This window comes from Euleptes europaea, chromosome 11 (assembly GCF_029931775.1).
Source record: "Euleptes europaea isolate rEulEur1 chromosome 11, rEulEur1.hap1, whole genome shotgun sequence".
NCBI classification, from domain to species: Eukaryota; Metazoa; Chordata; class Lepidosauria; order Squamata; family Sphaerodactylidae; genus Euleptes; species Euleptes europaea.
Genome location: NC_079322.1, coordinates 38,826,944 through 38,852,837, shown reverse-complemented (window position 1 = coordinate 38,852,837; position 25,894 = coordinate 38,826,944). Strand labels below are relative to the sequence as shown.

At 40.0% G+C, this 25,894-nt stretch overlaps 1 protein-coding gene across 1 annotated transcript in view; it reads left to right on the top strand.

Moving 5' to 3' along the window:
• Nucleotides 1–25,605, top strand: part of PLCL2 (phospholipase C like 2) — a 101,847-nt gene extending 76,242 nt beyond the window's left edge. The window contains exons 4-6 of the mRNA XM_056858019.1: nt 7,906–7,981; nt 19,750–19,859; nt 25,158–25,605. Coding sequence (XP_056713997.1) covers nt 7,906–7,981; nt 19,750–19,859; nt 25,158–25,337 — 366 coding nt within the window. The 3' untranslated portion in view covers nt 25,338–25,605. The remainder of the gene's footprint in view (nt 1–7,905; nt 7,982–19,749; nt 19,860–25,157) is intronic.
• Nucleotides 25,606–25,894: the final 289 nt, after the last annotated feature.

Below are 25,894 nucleotides of genomic sequence, written 5' to 3'. Positions count from 1 at the left end.
GTCCTCGGCACAAGCAGCCTTTGGACGTAGGGTCCTACAACATGTAGTCTAAGAAGGTTCTTTTACCCACCCTGTTGGGAGCTCTTATAGGTCCCACAGCTCAAGATCCCCTTGCCTCAGAGGAGAACGGAGCCTTGACTACTTACCGTGAGGGCTCCTTCTCTTCTGAGGCGAAGGGCATCTTGCCCACCCAGGTGAAGACAGAAATCAATTACTGAGTAACCTTCTCTACGACTACATCTAGTACCCAGCACTCCGTAGGTGTAAAAGGGGTTCCTTGACCACAAATGGTCACATTAGGGCACCCGATTTTTACCGGGTCCCTCTGTTGATATTGTTAACCGTTGTCAGTTCTTGTTTATTCGTTCCTGTCAGTTAAGCTAGGCAAGCCTGTGACTGAGTTCCTGCAGGCTGTTTTCCCGCCAAGAGAGACAGGAAGTTGAAAGTTTTTAGTTCTGTCTCTCCGGATAAAGCAAAGGAAAACAACCCACAGCTCAAGATGCCCTTCGCCTCAGAAGAGAAGGAGCCCTCACGGCAAGTAGTCAAGGCTCCGTTCTGCTTTGTCATGATAATTCAGTTGATCAACATGATCTGTTTGAATCAGATTTTTGATTAATTTCTACCTTAAGATTGTGATAATCAGCATTGTTTTAAGTTTCTGGTTATGATACAGTAGATGCTAATTTCTCCAACATCTAGGGGTGAGTTGAAGCATAGATCTGTAAAGAATTGTGACAGTCCAAATGCGTTTGAAGAATGGTATAGGAAATTATAGTACAATATTGTTTCAGAAAGTAATGGCAAAATGGCTATTGCTTTCCAAACTACTCTGTAAGCTTTGCTATATATAGGGAGTTTTGCCATTTCCTCATTAGGAATCTGTCAAAAGAAGGTGATTGTGGTAGGAACCAGCTGTGTATGATAGGAAAGGAAAACCTTTATGGGTAAGAAATTATGTTTTTACAAATACATTAGTAAAAGTGGGAAGACCTACAAGAACTTGCAAGGGACATTTCATTTAACCCCCATTTCTTCTTTCATTAAAAGCCCCCATAGTCTCTCCCCTGTTCCTGTTTACTTCTCTCCTTCCCAGCCACCTCTTAACATACTTTTATCTGCCCCTTTTTTCTGCTTTCCCTCCTTCTCTCCCCCGGCAGCCTCTCCCTGGGAAAACTCTGGGTGAGTTACGTAGTGTTGGCTGGGCTAGATCCGGTTGTGCAATGGGAAAGCTGGAAGGACTTTTGTAGTTCCTCCTTTCCCCCTGTATCCTCTCTGCACACTATTTGTTCTTCCCCTGCTCCTGGCAGCCCCCTCGTATCCTTGCTTCCTTCTCTCCTTTTCAGCCACCAACCAGCCTACTTTTTATCTGCCCTCATCTTCAGCTATATTTATTTACTTCATTTATACCCTGCCTTTCTCCACAATGAGGACCTAAAGCAGCTCACATGATTCTTCTGTCCTCCATTTCATCCTCACAAGAACCCTGTGAGGTAGTTTAGGCTGAGAAAGTGTGTCTGGTCTAATGTCACCTAGTGAGCTTCCATGACAGAAAGGTTGTTCAAACCTGGGTCTCCCAGATCCTAGTCTGAGACTCTAATCACTATACCATACTGGCTTTAGCAGGGTGGCTGCTGTTGAACAATAGCAAGTAGCTGGACCTGGGTGAGATGTGCAAGTCATGTGGTAGTGAGCCACCTGATGGTTGCTGCCAGGCCTGGCCCTTCAAAGTCCAAAGCTGCCCTGGAAAGGGGCTTGCCCTTTTCCCTGCGTCTTACTGACAGAAACCAAGTAGGCAATACTGCTGTGGCTGCCTAGCAAGGGCCACTGAGGACATTTGTTTCCTAAAGCTACAGACATTCCTTCTATTGGGAGGAAGATATTTTTGAAGATTACAGAGTTTACTTTAAACCTGTATGTTTTTTTTTTCCAGGTTTGTAGAAAGATCTGTCTTCTCTGCACATGTCCCCAGTCTCTAGATTTAGGTATCCTCAGATTTGGCTGTGTTGAGAATTAGAAACTATGATAAATGTAAAAACCATATAAGAAAGTGGACATAATTTATAATAACATTATAGTGGTGTTATTGTGGCAAGTCATTTTCACAGAATAAGAATTTTACGTTATGTTGTGTAGCCAATTGTTACTTTTGTTTTAAGATGTAGTTTCTGCTGTGTTTTAAGATGAAAACTGGGCATTTCCTTATAGAATGTTTTGTAAACAGACCTTGGTTACCATGGTATTTCCTGAACTATCTTTGATTTTCTTTTTCTTTTTTTCATTCTGAGTATGCTTCTTGGTTAGCGCTGATCCAATAGCATTAGCAGTTTTAGGATCAGTTCATCTTGAATAAATATACTAATTTAGTATTTAACATTTATTTGTCAGAAATACCTCAGCTATAAAAATGAAAGTAAACATTTACAGTGACTGCAATGACAACGATCATTCTCCTCTTTCTTTTTAGTTTGGTAGAGTTTTTGCTCAGTGAGTAACTAGATAGCTCAGAAAACGCACTCATTAAACTGTAAATGCCAATGTAGGCTTTTTCCAATAAGGAACTAGTGCATATCAGAGTAATTAAAAAGGACAAAATACTATAGGGGATAGAAACATGGTAGAGTAAAAATGTGTGCTGTATTATGGCAGAAAAATATAATTATTAAAGCACGAGTGTCAAGCGAACAAGCGTTTTCAGTTAATTAGAACATCCCTAGATAGTTGTTACATTATAATTTTTGTTATAATGAATCATAAGATTTATTCTACAACCTTAGTCTATATTAATGCACACAAACCACTGCCTTTTCATTCGTGTAGTTTGTCTCTGGCTTTTGGGCTGTGACAGTGGAGAAGTGGCAAATGATCTCAGATGAGGACACTGAAAAAGTGGCTGCTTTGTTGCTCTGCTAAGCCATGTACTGTGGATTCTTTAAATCAATTAAAATGGGAAACCGATCTATTGTAGTACTCCTAGAGATATTGATCGTATCCTGTAGGGTCTGCCTACCTGCTTCTGGTGTATCCTTTTGTCTTGGGTGAACAGCATTCTGAAGCCCACAACACATATTGTACTTCCAACCAGTTCTGAAGATTTGGCTTATTAATATGGTTTCTGTATTTGTTGTGTAACAACATGAAGTACAAAATTTCCAAACAAATTGGGAATCTCAAACAGGTTTGATCTATTAAACTTTACCAAAACAGTGGTATATGGGTAACAGGTAGTTCATTCTAAACACAAGTAACACCCAAATGCTTTCTTTTCTTAGATGGGCAATTTTGGACAGCCCTCAAAGCATTAGAAGGATCAATTACACTTCATTATACATCGACTTTGACTGTCTAGGCTGAACCACAGTCTGTAATGAGGTTACTATTGATTGCTGACTTGTTTGCCGGTTCTTTTCTCAATGTGCTGCCACAACTTGACATGAAAAGCTTCTCTTAAAGCCTGTGCTTTACCAACCCTGGAAGAAAATACAAAAGCAGTGATCAACACACTGCAGAGATTCAAGGGCCTATAATTTCCTGTAACCCATACAGAGACCCAAGCATCATGTTCCTAGGCCCAGTATCAGCTTCTAAAAACAGGGTTTCCACACCCATCCTATGGGGCCATCCTAGAATACAATCTAATGAATCTTGTGGAAGTGCTAATGGACTTGAAATGGGCCCTAGTAACATGTTTTACTCTCCTTCTTCCCATACTTGGGCTGAATTTGGAAAAGGCCTTTCATTCTATTTGGGTTTCTCTCTTTTGTCACATTCTAGAAAAAATATAAATAGTAAATCTAGCGATTCTGATGGCAAAAGAATTTTAAAGCGCTAATGTGTTGGGTGATAAAGATAGGCCTGATAATGGCAGAAAGAAAAGATGAAGAAAAGATAAAACAACTGCTTCTGATATCACTACTGGGCTGTTAATGTGGCTCTTTTTAAAACTTCCTTACCCTTATCAAATTCAATCACTTAACCTGACCTACTTTGCTAATATAGCATATATCAAAAAAGACTGTTGCATAAGAAAATCTATATACTTTAAGACTTGCTTTCCCTCCCCCGACTCACTGAAGTAAATCCAAGTCTAAACCAAATAGCTAGGACTGCAATCTTACATCCAAACAGTCAGAGACTTAAAGAGCAAAATTTTTTGCTCCCACACATGCTTTGTGATCCTTAAAGTAAGCCAGATTTCCTTGAGTGAATCCCATGTGTGGTTCATCTCATGTGACAAATACACATGTCTGTTTTATTGTGGGTACTGGTGATGTCTAAAGTGGCATGTGAGTATTTAAATTTGGCTGGTTGGGATGCACTTTCTTCCTGACTGTATGATTCAGACAGTCATGTCATGTCTGTTATTTCTGTTTTGTATGCCACTGATTCATGGAATTTATTTTATTTTGTAAGAGCTAAGTATGCCTGGTTGAGTTCTTCATAAGGTGATTGATACTGGGGTTGCATCGGGCATCCATGTGCATTTCATAGTATTCTGTAGAGAGACAGTGAGATCTGGTGGTCACAACTAGGACCTGGGAAACCCAGGTACAAATTCCTCCTCAGCTATGAAAGTCACCGACAGTGCCATCCTAAGCAGAATTTGCACTATTCGTAATCCATTGAGGCCAGTGGGCTTAGAACCCTGCTCAGGGATGGCACTGTGGGTGACCTTAGGCCAGTCATGCATTCTCAGCCTGAGCTATTTCACATGGCTCTTGTGAGGACAGAGGGGGAGGAGAAACTATGTACACCACATTGAACTCCTTGGAGAAAAGGTAAGATAGAAATCTGCATATAGCCAGAGAGGTCTTCCAGATCCTAGCCCAACACTCTTAACCACTGTACCACACCACACTATACCATGCCAAGGAGTGCTACACTGTGACTACACAAATCCTCTCTGTGCCCATAGTTTGGAACTACTACTGCTGTATGTCATTTTGAAGAGCCATTCAGTGTCTTGCTGGCAAGTGAAGCTTCCAATCTTCCGTCTTTCCTTACTGGCTACAACAATCAGCAGCTGATAGGGAAGACATGCGTAGTCACAGAGGACTGAAACTCCTTTCACCTGTGCCCGTGTCCATCTCTCTCTAATATAGCTGCAAGAAAAGGGCTTTGTGCCTGACCAAGAAATGGAGCACAAAGAAGGAATACAGGAAAGAGGCCAGCATGTATTTCTCCCCCATGCTCTATTCTTCCATTTTCCCTTCTCAATGAGACTTAAACCGTGGGGGGGGAGAAAGGTTACCAGCTTAGGTCCAATTACAGATTGCTAAAAAGCAAAATAAACAGAAGATTCTAGGAACCTGTTTCCAGTTAAGACTTTTATTCAGTATGATTTGCTGGACCAAACAGCAATTTTGTTATTTTCTGATCCTGTTCCAAAATACAATATCAGAGCTAAAACACAAAACCAGACCTGAACTAGAGAGTCAGGAGACAGCAGAAACAATTTGGTTTTGAACATCATGGGGCTAACAGTAGAATGGCACTGATATTGATATCAAGTACATTTACAGATATTGCTTACATATGGCAGGTAGGCTAATACTTTTAAATGCCTGTGGTTTTCGGCTGAGAAGTGCTTATAATCAATATTCTCAATTTGTGCACTGATTATAACAATATTATTTGTTACGTTGCACAACCCTGCCCATGGATACCCAGGGCAAAAATATGACAGTGTGTCCAAACACCAAGAAGAGTCTAGTCCTTAGTTATCAAATGCCATTACATGTACAAAAAGAAGATGTCTATAAGGTAAATAGCAATGCTAAGCGAGGACTACTCAGAAGTAAGTGTCAGTTTATTCAATGGGGCTTACTCCCAGGAACTGCTTTTTAGACTCGCAGCTATATTGAATTATAAATGTACAATAATTATGTGGACCAGGAAGAGTATGTTTTGTTTGTTGCATCTGCGAATGCATTAGGCAGAAAACCTTCAGTCCATTCTGAGTCTGATGATTAAGGGGAGACTCTGTAATGGCAATCAGTTAATTAGGATGGTCAGTGGTCACTTCTCTTACCAAAGATTCAGAAACATCAGCATGCAACTGTTTTGATGCTCACATGGCTAAATAACAGGCTTTTAAATTCAGTTATGTGATTGTGAGAACAGAATTTGTTCATCTCAATTTTTCGGAATACCACCACCATGCTGTTTGCCCGTTTATACTTATTATTTGACAACTCCTCATCTTTCTAGAGCTTTCTGTTTAGCTAGACTGAATGCTAACCCCTCTATGGTTATGCAGGGCAGAATTTTGAATATACCGTACCCAGACAGGACCTGGGTTAGGACCTGTCCTTGCTCTTCTGACTCTATTGATTCATTAGCTCATGTCCTCTTGGAATGCCGCTTTTATGAGGAACTTCGATCACGTTATATCTCTCCCCTGTTAACATATAAATCTAATGCCTCTGTGTCTGACATAATGCCTTTTTTATTAAGCGACAGGGATCCAAAGGCTACGTTGTCAGTGGCAAGATTTATTTCAGTCCTTATATCCCTCAAACATCAGATTTACGCTGCTCAAGATCAATGCATCAAGGAGCTTCTAAGGGATAAAGGAAAGGAAAGGAAAGGAAAGAACAGAGCACCAGAATGTAGATGCTTGTTTATTTGTTTAGAAGACTTCTTTATGCCACTATAAATAAAAATTGCTCTGTGCAGTAGCTTACAAAAATTAAAACATAAAATACAAAAGCAGGTGAAATCACTCTTATTTTGTAAAACATTTACTTTTCAAATCATGATTTAGAAAGAAAAAATGTCTTAGTGGGTAAAGAAAAGTGTGACTTTAGGGCTGGTACACAGTACAAGGAAGCTGAAAGTAAATCAGAAGCAAACTGTGTCATGCAGAAGAGGGGAATGCAGCAAAATGGAGTACAGCAAAAGGCAAAGAACATCAAGGGATTGTGGGTAAAGAAATTGAGCTTTCCATGAGCTCCAAAAATCTTGAAAGCAGGACAGTAATGGAATGAGAACATAGTACATAGCAAGGGAAAGAAATGCATCTTTTAACCTTCAGTAGTATTGATTTCAGCATTTTTTTTGCATGCTTATTTCCTTAATTAAAATGGGTTTTTTTTAATATCACTGTGCATTATTAATCCATAATCCATTTGAATTGCTTTTTTAGTCAACTCTTTATTGTGCTACTGCTACAAGAGGTTTGACTGTTGTTCTATCATTGTCTTCTACTATGGAGTGAAGACTTTTTCAAACTCCAAGATAATATGATAGGAACATTTGTTGATTTTTCAGATTTAAAAAAAGCCAGAACATCCGAGAGTCATATGCCACCTTTAAGACAGTCATACAATTGATTGTAATGTAAACCTTTGTGACCCAGAGCCCACATTTTCAGATGCATGAAATGTTTCATTTAGTGGGCACAAGTATATATAACCATGCATATGTATACTTTTGTCTACTGAGCATATTGATTCATGTATCTTGCAAAGTGGGCTTTTACAAACTTACGTAGCAATTAGACTATTAATTATTAAGGCACCATATGTTTCTTGGTTGTTTTGGTTGCAGGGAACTTACGGTTACTGTTCTGGAACCTGTATCCATAAAAAAGGTGTTTTTAAAGTATCCATCAAATGTGATATTGTCATCAAATTTGCAGTATTCTTCAGGTAATATAAATTGTTGAAAGAGATACTTTGAGAAAGGCAAAAGCCCAGTAGCAGAGCACACATTTTGCTTGCAACCCTACCTTCTGGTATCTCCGGTTAAAGGATCTCAAGTAAGAAAGCTAGGATTAACTAGATCTCTGCCTTAAATCCTGAAGAGCCACTTTATGTTGACATAGATGACACTGGATAGATACACCAATAAAAAGCTTCATATGTTCAGCAAAATATTTAAACAACTTCATTCTGTTTTGCACAGATGATTCATACTATCAAGACTCTGATAGAAAATGCAGATAGTGTATATGAAAAAATAGTCCAGTGCCAAAAAGCAGGTAAGGAACTCCTGTTTTCAAATTGTGAATATGTGTTAACCATTTAGCAGCTTTCTACGTACAGTGTATTTTGTTACACTAAACTAGTGATTCTCAGCCTTTTTGGTTTTGTGACATCCTATCATTGCTTGATGTTGCTATATTTCTCCTTCCGAAATAGAGTAAATAAATTTGACATCAGTATAAGTAGTATAAATTCATATAAGTCAAAATTAGTCAATATTATTGTATGCAATTAATCAGTATAATTACTATAAAACAAAACAGAACATTTTAACAGCTTTTAATTCAGTTAGAACGAACAACATTTTGCGCTTTAAATTACAGTTTAGTAAATTTCAGAGCATGGAAGACAACTTTCTAGCTTTGCTACTCCTGCAGCCTGCTAGGTACCCCAAAATCAAGTTCCTGGGGACTGATGGCCATGTGTGCACTCAAAAGATCCTTGGGATCCAAGTCCATACACTTACATTTTTGAAAATTGCCCTACATGGCATCAGTTTTATTTTTAGTTAAAATTAATTTTGTTTTGAGAATTTTTTGAAAACTTTGTGACACATCTTGAGACAACAGGTGACCCACTTGGGTGTCCCAAAACTTGGATTGGGTATCACTGCCCAAAACCAAGTAAATGTTCAGTTTCAAGATTTTGTATGGTCTTTGGCTTTGGGTTGTCTTGCTGTTCATTTAATATAGGGAATATTACAGAGAACATATGGGAGTCTTAAAGGGATTCACCTATTAATTTTATATTCTCACTCACAGTAGTTTTAAACTTTATTTTTAGCTTTATGAATCATTTAGAAGTTAAGTAACTTGCCAAAGGTCACAAAATAGTTTAACTGGGATAAGAACCAAAGCTGCCTCAGCCTGCCAGTGCCTAAGAGTGTTAACTGGTGCAAGAATTAAATGAATAGCTTCTACTTGACAATGAAAGTTTAATAGCATTTTAAATTATATATAACATTTATAATGCAGAGTATATAGCCAATCTCTCTCAATTACCTCTATCTTATATTTGACTATGAAACAGAAAAAACATGCCAGCACACTTTATTTTCCACTCAGTATGGATTTATGTCATGGTCAGATCTCACCATTTGGAAACAAGGCATTTGATGTTATTGGTTGTGAGCCAAGGGTTCTTAATGCTGATTTCTCTTCCAGCTTCCTTGTTATAAAGCAGAAAGTAATACTTGTCTTGAAGGAGTAGTGACGTTTCAGAGGACCAGGCAGATTCGGCAGATAGACTTTAAAGGAATGCATTTAGTCATGGTACTGAACTGATGAATATTTAGTTACTGGATTATTAGAAGAATTAGTGTGAATTCGTTGTTTTGATCCCAAAGTAGTAAGATGCAAAAAGGTTCATATGGTTATCTTTGATTTCACTGTTTCTGATATTAGATAGCAAGCTTTTGAGGTAGAACTGTCTTCTGCTTGAAGAAGAGCCCAGTGGGACCCTGAGTTCTGCTGTACCTCACCCCTAAGACGCTTGGTCTGTTAAAAGCAGGATGGATTTGATTGAAATCAAATTGATTTAATCAGTAAGACTTGATTTAAATCATGGTTTTCTACATAAACGGCACTTCTCATGATGTTTCATTTGGGCCACCAGGCCTTGCATTTCTTTAAAATATTCCCAAACTGGGTCTCTTTTACAGCCTACTGTCACTATAGGTTTTCTCCTCCAGGGAGAAAATAATATTATAAACCTCAGGCTATACACACAAACATCCCAAGACTTATGGAATATTCTGCATAGAAAGTTTCACTTCCGTTTTTACTGCTTGCTTCTCCCTCTTCACACTTAGCTTCTTGTGTAGATCTATTCCACTCCAAACAATCTTCTATTCATTGAACTTCTTGAAACTTAGCACATAAGAGGTAAGGGGTTGATTCTATGTACATAGATTTGCAAAGGAACAATGGGATTAAGGTCTTTTTCTCAACTCTGTATGTTTATTTTATAACATTTTTTGCTGTGAAGAAGAGGCATGTTATCTCTGCAGACACAAATTCAGAGTTTTGAGACCTGCAAAACCAAACATCTGTGATAATATCTTCTATACAGAAAACTGCCCAAAATAATCTTACAGAAACTTCTGGAAGAGCATAAAATTGTGAATGGATTAATGGAATTCATTTACCAAAAATTTTAAACATTGCATGAATATACAGCCTTATACTTCATAATTTAAAAGTATTCCTTATTTCATGATGAACAACATTTGGACTATCTTAAATAGAAAACTATCTTTAGATAGATTTTCCCTCAAAAAGCATTTTATTAAAAAGATCAATTTAAATGTTAAAAATCTGATTTAAATAAAAAATATAAGATATTTTTATTAAAAAATAATAATTGATTTTTATCCACCCTGGTTAAAAGTATCAGACGAGCTATTTGTTACTCCGAATAAATAAAGTCTGATTTGGATAAACGTTGAGGGTTTGCTTTCCATTTGTGGAGTTTTAGGGAAAGTATATGAATGTTATAGCCTCTATGGGTAAGTTTGTGGAGGCGTTCCAGATGGCAGCTGTAACATGTAGAGTGCCCACCACTCTCCCAGTAGTCCATGTGGCAAGCTGTTAACTCAGTTGGACTCCACATTGTATTTGGGAGAGCCCCATGGCACAGAGTAGTAAACTAGTCAAAGCTCTACTCACTACCTAAATCCAATCCTTATGGAAGTCTGTTTCAGCTGGCTAAAGGTTGACTCAGCCTTCCATCCTTCCAAGGTTGGTAAAATGAGTACCCAGCTTGCTGGGGGTAAAGTGTAGAAGACTGGGGGAGGCAATGGCAAACCACCCTGTAAACAGAGTCTGCCTAGTAGTGAAAGTCTGCCTAGTAAATGTCGTGATGTGACGCTACCCCATGGGTCAGTAATGACCTAGTTCTTGCACAGGGGACTACCTTTACCCTTAAAGCTGAGTTGAGGAAATGGCAAAATTGGTGCTCTAAATTGGTGTGGTTAGGGTTTCCAGCTCTGGTTTGAGAAATACTGGGAGATTTGGGGGGTGGAGCCTGAGGAGGGCGGGGTTTAGGGAGGGGAGGGACTTCAATTCCATAGATTCCCAATTGCCAAAGTGGCCATTTTCTCCAGGGGAACTGATCTCTGTCGGCTGGAGATTAGTTGTAATAGCAGGAGATCTCCAGCCACAACCTGGAGGATGGCAACCCTAGGTGTGGTGGGTGTGAGAGAAAGGTCTGACCTGCTGTGTGGGTTCTGGGTAGCGTGCCATAGAATAATAGAATAGCAACACATTGGCAAATATTTGTATTAATAAGTAATGTTGCTTTGTCTTAATAAACCTCTGGTGTTTGTTCTGTGGTAATAATGTTACCAAATAGTTTCTGTTTTGTATTTGGTGAAGGCCAAGACTGTCTTGCTATGAAGGATTTAAAGTCAACTGAGGTATAAATTGTTCTCTTCACTTCTGTTTTGTCCTCATAACAACTCTGTGAGGCAGGTTAAGATGAAAACATGTGATTAACACAAGGTCATCCAGCAAACTTTCATGGCAAAATTGGGATTGAAATTGGGATCTCTCAGATCCTAGTGTGACACTCCAATCACTACACCACACTTGTTTGTATTCATTCTCCATTGTGTCTGCTAGCTTTGGCCATCACAATTATTTATGGTAATTTGGCTATTAACTTCCCCTTCTTGGGAAGACAAAAAGGTTAGGAATTTGGCTTTCATCTGTGAGGCCTTTGTGAGGTATTTTGCAGGCAAAATCTTGTCACTCCACCAGGACCTTCCGGCCAATTGTGATCCGATAAGTGAACTGGGGGCTCCTTAGCCATCATTTGGTCCTATACTGGACCATATCAGTTGGCCTTCGGGGGTTGACATTGAAAAAATACTGGCTGCAGTGAAGCCATCTACTTGCCTCCTGAACCTGTGCCCCTCTTGGCTAGTGAGCACCAGCGGCAAAAAGGTGTGAGCCCCCCTGGAGGCTGTTATTAATCTGTCCCTCAGCTCAGGGGTTTTCCTGGGGTCATTGAAGGAGGCAGTAGTAACACCCCTGCTCAATAAGCCATACCTGGAGTTGACTGATCTAGGAGACTACTGCCCAGTTTCTAATCTACCTTTTCTGGGCAAGATAGTTGAAGAGCAGCTGTTGAACAGCTTCAGGTATTCCTGGATGAAACATTGGCCCTTGACCTATTCTAGTCTGGCCTCCAGCCTGGCTATGAGATGCGAGACTGTGCTGGCTGCCCGTACAGATGACCTCTTAACAATAGCTGGATTGAGGTGTGTTGGTGCTGCTGCTTTTGCTCGATCTCAACAGCATTCGATATGGTCCGTCATGATCCTGTAATCCACCACCTTGCCAGCATTGGTCTTTGTGGGACAGCCCTTCAGTGGCTGATCTCTTCTGCATGGTTGGGGACAGAGGGTGGCACTAGGGGAGAGCCCCCAGCATCCTATAGTGTGTGGGGTATCCCATGGAGCGATCCTCTCCCAAATTCTCTTTAATATTTATATGCGCCCCCTTGCTCATCTGGTTTGGAGTTTTGGTCTGGGGTACTATCAGTATGCTGATGATACCCAGCTCTTCCTGTTGATGGGTGGTCAGCCAGACATCATCCCAGAGGCTTTGGCAAATGCCTGGGGGCTGCGGTGGGATGGCTTAAGCAGAGTCACCTGAAATTGAATCCATCAAAGACAGAGGTCCTGTGGCTGGGTCAGAGCAGACGGAATCGGGCATATTTTCTACCAACTCTTGACGGAATTCAGTTTACACCGTCTGCCTCCTCCAGGTGTCTGGGGGTGATCCTGGGTGCCTTTCTTTCTTTGGAGGCCCAGGTCACTAGTGTTGCTATTCCCTACCTGTCCCACTCTGAACTAGCCACAGTGATCCATGCAACAGTCACCTCCAGAATAGACTACTGTAACTCGCTCTATACAGGGCTACCCTTGAAACTGCTCCGGAAACTACAATTGGTCCAGATTGAAGCTGCACAGACCCTCACAGGAACTCTGTGGAGGGCACACATTCAACCTGTGATCTGCCAACTACATTGGCTTTGGATTGAGTTCTAGATCAAGGGCAGGGTATTGATGCTTTCTTTTAAAGCCCTAAACAAACTGGTACCTTCGTATTTGCGGGACCATGTCTTTTGTTATACCCCCCAAAGAGCTTTGCACTCCTCTTCAGACAATCTCCTGGTTATCCCTGGCCCAAAGATCAATTGGTTGTCCTCATTGGTCAGCCATGACCTCTGCCTGGTGGAACTTTCTGTCCAATGAGACCCAGGCCCTAACAGATGTTTTCCAGTTCTGGTGGGCCTGTAAGACAGATGTTCTACCATGCCTTTGGTTGAGTACAACAGTGGGTTTATATCTATGGCATTCTATTCATTGGCCTGGACCTTTATGCTTCCCACCCACTTGCTTCTTTTTCCAGTCTCTTCCCCCAGCCTCCTCCTTTCTTTGTTTTATTCGGGCTGGGCTTGCCATTATTCTCCCATGCTGTCTGAGATACAAGCTGGATGTTTCAGTATTCGGGGGGGGGGGGTTGGCAGATGTTGAAGAGCCATTATTTTAGAGTGTATTTTATAGATGTAACTTCCTTGTTTTATATTTTGTTAATCTGTTGTTACTGAAGATTTGTTTTATTTTTGTTGAAAGGCAGGGCGGAATATAAATAAAGTATGATGATGATTAGTGGTGGTGGTGGAAAGTGCCATCAGGTCACAGCTGACTCATGGCGACCCCATAGGGTTTTCAAGGCAAGAGATGTTCAGAGTTGGTTTGCCATTGCCTGCCTCTGCCTGGGCTGAGAGAGTTTGGAGAGAACTGTGACTGGGCCAAGGTCATCCAGCAGGCTTCATGTGGAGGAGTGGGGAATCAAACCTGCGTCTGCAGATTAAGTCTGCTGCTCTTAATTACTACACCACGCTCCCATTATTGTTACTATGGTTGTTGTTAAAATTATTTTGTTCAGACCCCTGTTTAAGGTATGTTAATATCCTGGATTTTGAACTGGCTTCATGTAGTCATATAAGGACTGCAAATTATTCCACATAGCTCCAGTATGGGGCTACATTTCTAATTACACAAATTTATGACCATGAATTTTATTACTGTGGGATTTTTTTTCACAAGCTGACTGTGTTTAGGATCAAAGTCCTTTTGTATTTGGAAACACTTACATCGATCTTCTCTTGTGCTGCTTTTTGGCTAACATAAAAGACGTGAGCTATGATTAGAATAAACCCTTATCCTAGCAAAGTGTCAACAAATGTATAGAGTCATTAACGTGTTCCGAAGGAAGACTTTTTAACTGGACTTTCTGAGTTAATTAAACCAATTCTTGGTTTCAAGTGAGTAATGTATTGTTCATCTTTATTGGCATTCTCTACTAATTTTAAAGGATAAAATAGTTTATTTTAGGCCTAGTTCTCAGTGAAGCAGTAAACTTGTCTGAGCTGCACCATTTAAAGTTTTGTGTGGGGGACTCTCTTAACCAAATACTCCTCCGTGCAACCCCTGCCCTCCTTAAACTTAAATAACAAACTAGGGAGAAGATTAACAGTGCAATCCAAAGTAGAGTTAAATCCTTCTCAGCTCTGCTTAAAATAACAGTGCAAGTCATGACCATCTCCAACATGAGTCCCCATCAGTGGTCTGCATCGAATTTACCACCTCAGTGATAATGGCCTTGGGCTAATAAATAAACTGGAAATGGGGGTAGGGGTCTGAGGAAGTAGGGGGAAAGGCAGGGATTGAGATTCTAGTGAACACTTTATGTCCCTGTTGATGCCTAAATCTCTTTACTTTAGTGTGTACACCAGGTGGTGCGTGATTGTTTTTAAAGTGGCAATGATGTTATATGTAATTACTTAAGTGGTGGTATAGGAATTCTGAGAAATGAGCTCTGAAGTACTACACGGTTATTTGGATCAAAAAATGTAAACAAAGAAGCAATCAACAGCAATTGAACAGATTGTTTTTGTGAGCCACTGCAATGACAGCAGTTTAGGATATATTTCAGCAACTTCTTTGTGTCTGCAGACTTTATGTTTCGGGTTTTTTCAAGAGCCTTGGGGGCCACCAGTAACAGAATGGTGGCTTGTAGAACTATTACAGCATTTGAGAGCAGGTCTGCAGGGCTTGGGTGGAGAAACCTTTCCTGTATTGGTTTCCCAAAGCAACTACTGCCACCGCTACAAATTGTAACTTATCCTGCAGGGGGTGGGGGATATACAGTTGCTTTTACGTTTTCCTGGAAGAGGCAAATAACAGCTTTGATGCAGGGGGGAAGAGCCAATGGCATGCTCCTTTGCCACATAAAGCAAGGGTTTGTGGCATGCACATGTGGAGGAGGAGGAGGGGAAGTGGATGGCAAAGGGTGTTGGTGCTGTCATTTTCCCATTTAGAGCAAAGGGCCATGGATGAGTACTTCCTTTGCACACAAAAGAAAGTGGAGAAAAGGTGCTGCAGTAGATTTAAAGGGAAGGATAAGAAAGTGATTACAACAGCACTGGAAAATTGTGGAGAGCTACTTTATTATTATTATTATTATTATTATTATTATTATTATTATTATAGATATGGGGTTCAGGAAATGAAAAAGGGAAGGGTAATAGACGAGTCTGCAATAGACGAGCATTCTTGTTGGTCCTTGTCATTATTATATTCAAAAACATTTTATATTTTCATATAACTAGTTATGTTATCTATTTTCTTTTCTAAAAGAAAAGGAAAAGGAAAAAGAAAAAGGGAAGGGGCGGATAGGAAAAAGTTGTACAATTCGTTTTGTGACCATGCCCGTCAAAACCCGTCTGCCTTTCTGCTTTTATTGTCTTCGTTATTAATAGTATTGGTCTTTTTGGAGACTCAGGAGGGTGAGGGGGAGGTGTTGAACAAAGGGAGTAGGGGAATGGTAGTTGTGTTGTGGTCCTTCTACCCCTGTCTAAGTCTGCACTTGATAGTACTTCATGTGAACCTGCGCGACTCATTTCTGAGTTTTTTGTTCCGAGGTGTTGCCTCTCAATAATCAATGTTTCGTTCGTCTCATAGTAAGGGTCGCGGATTCTTTCTGCTGTGCCCTGGGCGAAATCCTGGGTACACTGTCTTTGCGGTCTGATTGTGACCTAGATCGGTTCTCAGCCATATTTTTCGTAGAATGATCGCAGTTAGTTGCGGACAGCTAGCGCAGGCTGGACTGTCCGGCGGCCATCTTCCTCGATTCTCCTGGAGAGCTACTTTTAACTGCTTGGAGAGTAACTGATCATTCCCAACTGACCTTCTGCCCACCCTGGGTTCTCTCACCTAAGTATTCAGAACAGTCAGTCTAGATATGAAGAGGAATTGTGGCTAATGACATTGGAAGATGACTTCAGGGACTTGTGACTTGTGTTAGGCTACTGTCTCCCAGCTCTTCCATCATGTGCCCTCTAAGAAATATAATTGTCAAGGCAAGAGTTGCTGGGAAATATAATTGTCAAGGCAAGAGTTGCAAGAGAGTAAAGAATATATTTCCCTGGTAGCTTGTATTTATACATGAAAACATGAATCTGCCATAGACTGAGCAAGACCGTAAGTCTATCAAGGTCAGTCTTGTCTACTCAGATAGGCAGCAGCTCTCTATGGTCTCAGACACAGGGTTGTCACATCCCCGACTGCCTGGTCCTTTTAACTGAGCATGCTGGGGATTGAACCTTCTGAATGCAAAGCAGGTGTCATACTACTGAGCCACAGCTCCTTCACAAATTACAGAAGGAAATTTTTTTTTCTGATCAAACTAGCAGAAATGGACTACGACACTGTTCAAATATCCAGCAGAGTAAGAAGGGCTGTGTTGCTAAACAAGCTGTTGGACTGTTACAATTCAGATATGAGAAAGGCTCACATGTTTAGAACCCTAGTTTAACACCCAGTAGCAAAGTATAGTTTGTTGGGCAGTTTTTCTTGGATGCCACAATTTGTTCTTGATGCTTCTCCAGGTGTTCAGAATCTTTGTCCTTTTCAAATCCTGTCTACTTTTGCTAGCTATTTTTTTGCACCCAGAAAATTGGTACGATAGCACAAATTATCTGAATGGTAACTGCCCTGAAATTCTACTAATGAAGAAAAAAGGGATCTCCTTGGAGGGCACTGCTTTCACCTCTTCAGGGAGCCCATTTCACAGAGCCGGAGCCATGATAGAAAAGGCTGGGGCTCTGGTCATTGCCAGGCAGGACACCTTAAGTGGTGGGATAGCCAACAGATAACGGCCTGATGACCATAGTTGGCTCGCAGGGATACTTAGAAGGAGACACAATGCATTATCTGAAGGTCTGTAATGAGTCACTGGAAAAGACAGTCATGCTAGGAAAAGTTGAGGGCAGCAGGAAAAGAGGAAGACCCAACAAGAGATGGATTGACTCAATAAAGAAAGTCACGGCCTTCAATTTGCAAGATCTGAGCAAGGCTGTCAAAGAGCGGACATTTTGGAGGACTTTCATTCATAGGGTCGTCATGAGTCGGAAGCGACTTGACGGCACTTAACACACAATATGTTACTTGTATGCTATATATTACGTGGCGATGTACTTGGATTGGCTCATCATAAGACATCTCTGGGTACAACTTTTGGCATGTGAATTTTATTCATTAGCCTAATAACAGATGGATGGCTGAACATGAAGATTGCTGTATGAAACTGGTATAATTGCTTATACCTATTCACCATCGCATCTCCATTAGTGCTAAAAATAGTCCCTCTTGCATCTAATTGGAGCAATTTATGCAGTGTGAAGGTTTCCAGTTATATATTTCCTTTGTTATTTCATTTCAATCTGCACTGTGGGCTTTTAAAATATTAATTTTTAAATTTCCTGTCCATCTAACAAGTTGACCTGCTTTATATGCCATATTCATTGTGGACACAGATCACAGCTTAAAGAAAACTTTGTGTCATAACTCTGAGGAGCCATTTCACACCTGAGCCAGAATAAAATTGCAGATGTATCTGAGCTGTCACTGGATATAAAAAAATAAATGCACTATTGTAACTAATTGCTGTGATTCTACAATTTGAGGAAAGTCATGTGAGAGTCATTATCTCAGTTCCCATGAACTATTACATCCTGGTTTTTTTATGAGGCATGACAGAAATTTAAAAATGTTAAGGGAAAATGGGGCTTGTAATGGGCTAAAGTTACTTTAGTAGATTGTTTACAGATTTACAGTACAATCCTGAAGGGGAGGCAGAGCTTCTCAGGAGCTGGTGTGACCCCTATTCTGGTGTAAGTGCCACTTGTGCCATCCAAAATGGCATGGATGTTGGTGTACGGGCATTTACATGGCACCTCCCCGGCAGCTTCTAAAGCCCTTTCACCCCAGGAACACACCATTTTGCAGACATTGAGTTACACCTGCAAAATAGCTGGGATAGCTATTTTGAGTGAATGAAACTCAGTGGGAGAGTTTCACGGGGTGAAACCTCTCAGGAGGCACCATCCCCGGCCATCACCTAGGTATCCCCCCTTCAGGATTGGGCTGCCCGTCCCAATTATCAAAGTTTTTCAAAGGTGCTAGGCTTTGAGATGAATTAATTTCATTTGAGATAGAGACAAAGAAATAATGATTTTTGTCATGCTGTTTAAAATTAGCCTGGGATGTGTCTTGGCATTCACAAAAGTCAAATGGGCAGCTTGAATTCATTTCTTTCAGGAGCTATCATGTACATTCACAAATTATTTGAAAGCAAATTAATCGTGTGTAGCGATTCTTACGTGATTCACTTAAAATGCCCTTAGTATTTTGCTAATGGAGGTTACGGCTGCTGCTTCTATAAAGCATCCCTTCATTTCCCCTTAAGTCAATTGGCCTCCATTCCCCCAGTATAAAAACCCTGAAAACAGTGATGTCCTGTAGCAATGTTTAAAATTTGTATTTTCTGCAGTTTTATTAGCTGTATACTATAATTATCAACAGAGGTCTAATAGATACTAGATTTCTCTTCTGATTTTATTTTATAGTTACATCAGCTATACTATAGTAGTAGTTAATACATTAACACCAATCCAGCATGGAAGCCATCCTTACCTCAAATGGAACACGAGATTCCTGCATACTTCCCAGCACTACCTAATACAGTATACACAATGCTGTGTCCCCATTGTGAATAATGGTACCAGTCCTCTGCTTGTAGGGCATGATTGTGGATAAAGGCTTGAGTCCATTTCCTTCCATATCCTCGGAATGCATGATTAGTGCTACTGCTGGTATAGAGGCTGCACTCACTCAGCTATTGGATGGGGAATTTTAAGCGGTCGGGATTACATTAACTGCAGCCTACTACTGAAAAGCATAAATCTGGGTTTGGGCTTGTGGTTTTTAAAAAGAAAATGTTTCTGAAAACTGTGATGTGAATAAAAATTATGGGTTAGATACAGACACCCTTCGACTAAGTAAGGATCATGACCAATATGTGCATAGTCTACATGGTACTCGCAATTCCTGCAATTGGGGGAATGTTTGAAAAAGTAGGATTCCTGATCACAGGGATGGTGTGTATGCGTATATACTTGATATGAGCATAGATGCCATGCCCATAAGTCCACAGGCATGCATAGACAGGGAGCAGGCCAGCATGTATGCTGCCTGTATGCCTTTGCTTTGTGCTTTTTTCTGCCTCTGGTTGTTCAATTTAGTTGTTGATGGAAAGCTAATAATGTAAGACTGTGTTTTTCAAGGACATCTCCTAGTGGGTAAAAGAATGATATTACAAATATCTGAATAAGGTTTTCCTTTCTCCCCCAGCAATGGAGTTCCATGAAAACTTGCAAAATATAGGTGCAAAGGAAGGTTTAAAGGAGAGAAAACTACAAAAAGCAGTGGAGAGTTTTACCTGGAATATTACAATTTTAAAGGTAATGCCTGCTTACTTCTGCTTCAGTAAAAGTGGGGACAAATTGACCAAGAGAAGTGGAAAACACCGATAACCCTCCTTTTTAATATTGTGACTTTCTTCGGGATCTCTCTAACCTCCATACTGAATTTGTAATGTGTGCTTTTTGCTTGGGTGAGTTAATCACAGGTTGCCATTTTTAATTCATTACCAAAAGGATAACTGTCAACAGACTGATATCAAGTCCAGTTCTGCTGAGCAATAAAAGTTTTTTTTTTTTTTAAAGAGATGCAGCTTTTGTTTTGAACCTTAAAACCTGGAAAGTTATAGCACCATTCTTTTCTGAAGCGTCAGTCGAACCTAGCCAGAATGTTGGATCCGTTGTTTGCTTATGTTATCTTGAATAAGACAGGAGGGTCATGAAAAAGAAAAATCAAGATACATTATTAAGGACTCAAACAGAGGAAAAAGGTGGAAAATGAGTGCAATCTCAAGTAAACAGTAAAATCTCTGTGAAATGGGGCAAAGGAAGAACACAGTGTATTAAAGTAGTAAGTAAATGCACCTGTAAATCAGTACTGATCTGCAGGGGTGCTGAACTGGTCTAAGACTGGACAGTGCAGTGGATTTCTAAGCAACAGCAACTTCCTTCTGGGTTTCAGATTTCTTCTGTCCATTTCATCCTTTGCACAATGTCATCTACCATAGCCCATTCCACTCACTGGCATTCACTAGAAAATATAAGACGAAAATTAATACAGAAAGTAAACTCAGACTAAATTATTCAGCTTACCTATAAGAGTGCTAATTCTCTACCTTGTGGAGCTCATTAAACTGAGAGACTAATATCCTAGGCCATCCAGTAAGCTTCATGAACTTGGGGCCTGCCACACTGAAATTCCAGTGCACCTGAAGCTATTTTCACTGTACTGGTGAACAGTCTTTTCCACAGTCTCTACATGTAGGAATTTTCATAGGGGAAATTATAGAGGTAAAGGAAGCATCGGAGATTACTGCACTTCAATTTTTGTTTCTTTAAAATTATATTTAGAAGATTGTGCCATTTTTGTTGTGCCCACCCCAATCTGCTGATTATCTTTGACACTCTTAAAATGTTCTATTGCTAGCAGAATCTTCAATTGTCTGAATATAAAGCTAGAGTGATGATCACCAATTTTTCTATGAAGCAACAAGGGCTCTAAAGAGGCTCTGTGTAGCTATTAGGAATCTGTTTATTTTTCTGAAAAGAAGCAGCTGTATTAATATTAATGCAGTTAGAGAGAGAAAATTAAATACTTTGCCGTTCTTTTCTAAATCAATCAATAGCACTTAATGATGTACACGGGGAAAGAATTAACACATTTTCATTTTTAGTAACTGAAAATGCTTGTTACACATTTCCCCCCTCTGTGCTTTAACTCCAGAATGGTTTTTGGGTTTACATTTTGTATGAATATAAAATCATGCATTAAACAAAGCTTTATTTCCCACATAAGGGTGTACAATTGAAATGCAGAAATGTTTCAGTTTTTCATCTGTGGTGTTTTCTGTTCAGCAGAATGAAAAAGTGTGGCAAAGTTAGTGCAGCTGCCTGCCTACAGTTCACCACCTCATTCCCTTTACCCACTGAGTAACTCATCTCTGTTCTAAACTGTGGAGCCTATTTTAATGTTATAACATTTCATGCCACTTTCTCTCCCACACATTTTAAAGCCTTCTTTCAATTTTTCAAACATACAGTTTCATCTCACCTCCTCAGCTTCATTCTTTCCACTCAGATTTGTTAGAGGATCTATTGTAGGGAAATGTTAAAACACACAAACTGTAGCTCTCATCTTAATTCTCCCACACATTGTATCAGTTTATAGCAAGTGGGTGGGATTTAAACCATGGGGCTTGATCCAAAAGTACCTTTCCACTCATGGAAAGAGTCCTTCTGTAGGATGGGAGATTTCTTTCACTCTTACAAGGGCTCATTTGGATCCAGTTCCATAATTTGGATCTTGCACACTGCTTCCATGGTATTTAAGGATCTGCCAGTCAAGTGCATGGGATCATGCCTGTTTCATTTGTATTCTTCCATTCCGTCCCCTGAACAGCATTAAAACATTTGTATAAAATAATGCTGCCACAAACAACAAGATAAAAGCACAAGCAACTGCACACTGGGAAGCCAAGGCCTCCCTGGCAGAAGCACTGGCATAGAAAATACTTAAATGACCATGGGTCCTGTTGTTTCATATGTTACCTGCACAACAAGGGCAGCAGTCATTGGAAGTGGCAATTAAACTTTTTTTAGTGACACATGAACCTTGGCACAAGAATCGAAATCTCACCTTCTGCTTCCCAGGAGGATGCCAGGGTAGCCACAAAATAAATAGCACGAGAAAGAAGCCAAGTCATCACACATCAACCAGTTTTTGCACTTGTTTGGCTAAAAAAGTGCATAAAACAATTAGGCATGAAGGAAAAACTCAAGTGCAGAGAAAACTCAACAAAAATACATGTAGAAACGGGAAACAGGAAATATTCTATACAAAATTTTTGTGTCTGCTATCGGTGTCATCCTAAGGAGAGCTAAATCCTTCTAAGCTAATTGATTTACAAGGGCATAACTCTCCTTTGGATTGTACTGTAATTGCCTTGGGGACTTTCACACATACTAAACAATGCACTTTCAATCCACTTTGCAACTGGATTTTACTGCGTGAAACAGCAAAATCTGCTCGCAAACAATTTCTACAGTGGATTAAAAGTGCATTAGTCAGTGTGTGTGAAAGTGTCCTTAGGCAGTAAAGAAAAATTAATGGGAGAACATGCAGAGGTTGAGAATATTGGTTGTGTTTTTTAAAAAAAGGCCTTGGACAGGAAAACATCTTTGTAGGTGGCCCTACAAATCCACATTGTTAGCCTTGCCAGCCTCCAGGTGGTAACTGGAGATCTCTGGCTATTACAGCTGATCTCCAGGTGACAGAGATAAGTTCCCCTGGAAAAATGGCTGCTTTGGAAGGTGGACACTATGGCATTATACCCTATTGAAGTCACCACCCTCCTCAGTCCCCACCCCCCAAATCTCCAGGTGTTTCCCAACCCAGACCTGGCAACCCTACACATAGTGCTCTGTGTACAGTAGCATTGTCGTTCTTGTTGAGGTAAAGCCATGTAACAGCTGAGTACAACAAGCGCATGTCTACTGCATAAGACCTGTAGAATACAAATTCAGCAATTTTATAAAAACTCTCCAACAGAGCTCATATAGGAAAAAGTTACCTGCAGGTAAATGATGGCCATCTATTTGAACAAAAAAATCTGCTTAATTTAAAAATTATGATTAAACAGATACATCCTCATCCAGAGAATGCAGTTCTGTGCAGAAATAGATACTTACTCATGGATCAGCTCTACTAGGTATGCAAAGTGCAGTCAGATGTAAAATGTGTAGCATATACAGAATCACAGATACATCCATACTGATTTCTAAGTAAGAGGCTTCTGTGCTTGAGGCAATTTATGTTGCTCCGAGTGATTTCTGGATCAAGTGTATAGTGTACTTTGGCTGAAAAAAATGTTTGTGTGATGTATAGTAGTAACTATGAATTAACTATTTTAAATAGGGTCGTCAGTGGTGCTTTTTTGTTCTTTGCAGGGGAGGGGGAAGCTAGTGTGTTGATTGCTAATAATCATTCCCTGTCATTTATCACTTGATATACCAATACAAAAGTCAAGAGAACAGCTTGGCTTTTGTCCCACTTTATTAAGACTTCGTTTTAATTTCAGTGGGGCTTGAATGTGAGTCCAGGAGCTTTACAAATTGTGCCTAACATGCAGTTCACTCCGTTTATTTTAGCAAAAGTCAACTAGATCAAGTTTAAACAAACTGAAATCAAACAAAGCGGGCTAAACGTCAAAGCAAACCCTGCAGTGTTTGAAATTCATGGAAACGTTTGCAATAACATATAATTAATCTAACCTACTGTAATGTGTAATACTAACTTTCTTTATTGCAGGTTTATGAGAGTTTTTTTAAGCACATGTTTTCTTGGACAGATTAAATAACGCTGTTGGAACCAAAATTCCATGGAGGAATGTTCTCAGTTACAGAACAAAAAAATTAAATGGCCAAATGCAAGGTTCTTAATACATCCTGCTACCTTTCTAAATCTCCCTTTATGTGACTTGCAAAAAGCAATTTAGGCCTCTTGAATATCATATAATCTTGAATATCTCATGGCATAGAAATGTGAATGTTAACATATTGCCTATTTCTGTCAAGACGTGCTTTGTGTTCATCGATCAGGATTTTATTTTCCAAGCTTCTTGTTTAAGAACAGCAAAGTCCTCAGGGTGAATACACAGCTTCTGGTTTACAAAGCTGTACCATGGCTGTTGCTTTCCTCATTGCAAAGCATTCCACCTTCAGAGGAGGTAAAGCCATGTGTCTAGAAACTCTTTGCCGTCCTTTGGATGCAAATGTCTCTCAGAGGAGTTGCTAGTGAATAGCATTTTTTGCTGCCTCTTGGGGAATGATGAGCAGCACTGAAATAAATCACCTGAGCCCCTCTGCCTTAAGCTGATTTTCTTAAACATCACGATAATAGAACTCTTGACTTAACACTCATTCATTCCCATCTAGCAAATGCTTTCAGGTGCTGGAGCACCAGTAGAGAAACACCTGGGGCTCTAGACAAGACAACTGAGCATAATCCAAAGCCTTAAAAGTATTTCTCCATGGCTTCCAACTTTCTTTTTGGAATGCTTGCAGGGCCTTTGCAAGTTCCTTATTATGAATATACATTGTCCACTTCCTCATAAAGAGATCAAATGAACCCAGCACATGGACATTGACATTGCAAGTATGGCAAACTCCTTATGGCTTTAATTCCATCAAAATCTAGCAAAAATCCCTTGCCACAGAGCCTTGTGTGCTAGGAAAGATGTTTGTATCCAACCAGTTGCACACAGAGGTTTGGATCCTACCCTGTCTGTCTGCTTGCAGCTGGCAATTCCACTCTCAGAAGGGAGGGTGGGTGTTTTTTGTCAGTTCTCCCACTGCAGCCCCCGCCTTTGACCTTCATCATGTTCCTGGGGGTCTCCTGGCCCATGGGGGAACAATTTCAGGGAGCATACATGAGACTGCCATTTATGCAGTGCCGCTCTGCCAGTGATGTATAGGGTCCACACAGGAGCCATACCTGTGTGTGTCTCATCACAGCATGATTTGGTTTTCATCCTGGTAGACAAGATAGTTGAACAAGAAATCAAGACTAAAAATTATCTTCTTATTGATAATTGTGACTACTTTTTTTATTTAACTTAACAGGGCCAGTCTGATCTTCTCAAATATGCTAAAAATGAAGCACAGGAGAATCTAAAGCAAATTCATTATGCCACTGTCTCATGTGGACTGAATAAGACAGGATCTGAAAACGCTGAGGTTTCCAAGCCCCGTCGAAGCCTGGAAGCTATACCTGAAAAGGCAGGTGAAGAAAACGGAGAATGAATGAATATTCTCATCATTATAGAGTTTATAACTCTACAACCATTGTAGCTGCACAGGACATTTTGCTTTGCACTTAATATGGGGGGCGGGGAAGCGGCAGGGGGAAATCCTGGAATTTTAAAAAGCACAACTGGAGAAGCTAATTACAATCCATGAAAACTGTGAATGTACGTAGGAATTCTGTGTGCAAAGGCAATGGAATTGTTTTAACATGGAAATAGTACTGCTGGCTGAAACACTCTGTGTGAAAGATATCACATTACTTTGTGCAAAAACTATCGTCGTCGCTCTACAGAAAAAAAAATAGTTTTCCTAAATGGAAATTCAATATAACGGCAAGGAAAAGAGATTTTTGTTCATGCTCAGAAAAGTGCCTTGATTTTGGGGGGAAAATTAGGTGTGCAGAGCAATTGCCTTGATTTTTAGAAGAAAGAAGACCGTGCAGTTCTCTGTGGTAATTAGATATGTCATTGCACACCTAACTTTTTTTAAAAAATCGGGGCTAAGCATTTGGGCAAATGCACATTTTTTTACAAAACTGCAATTTCAAGATACTT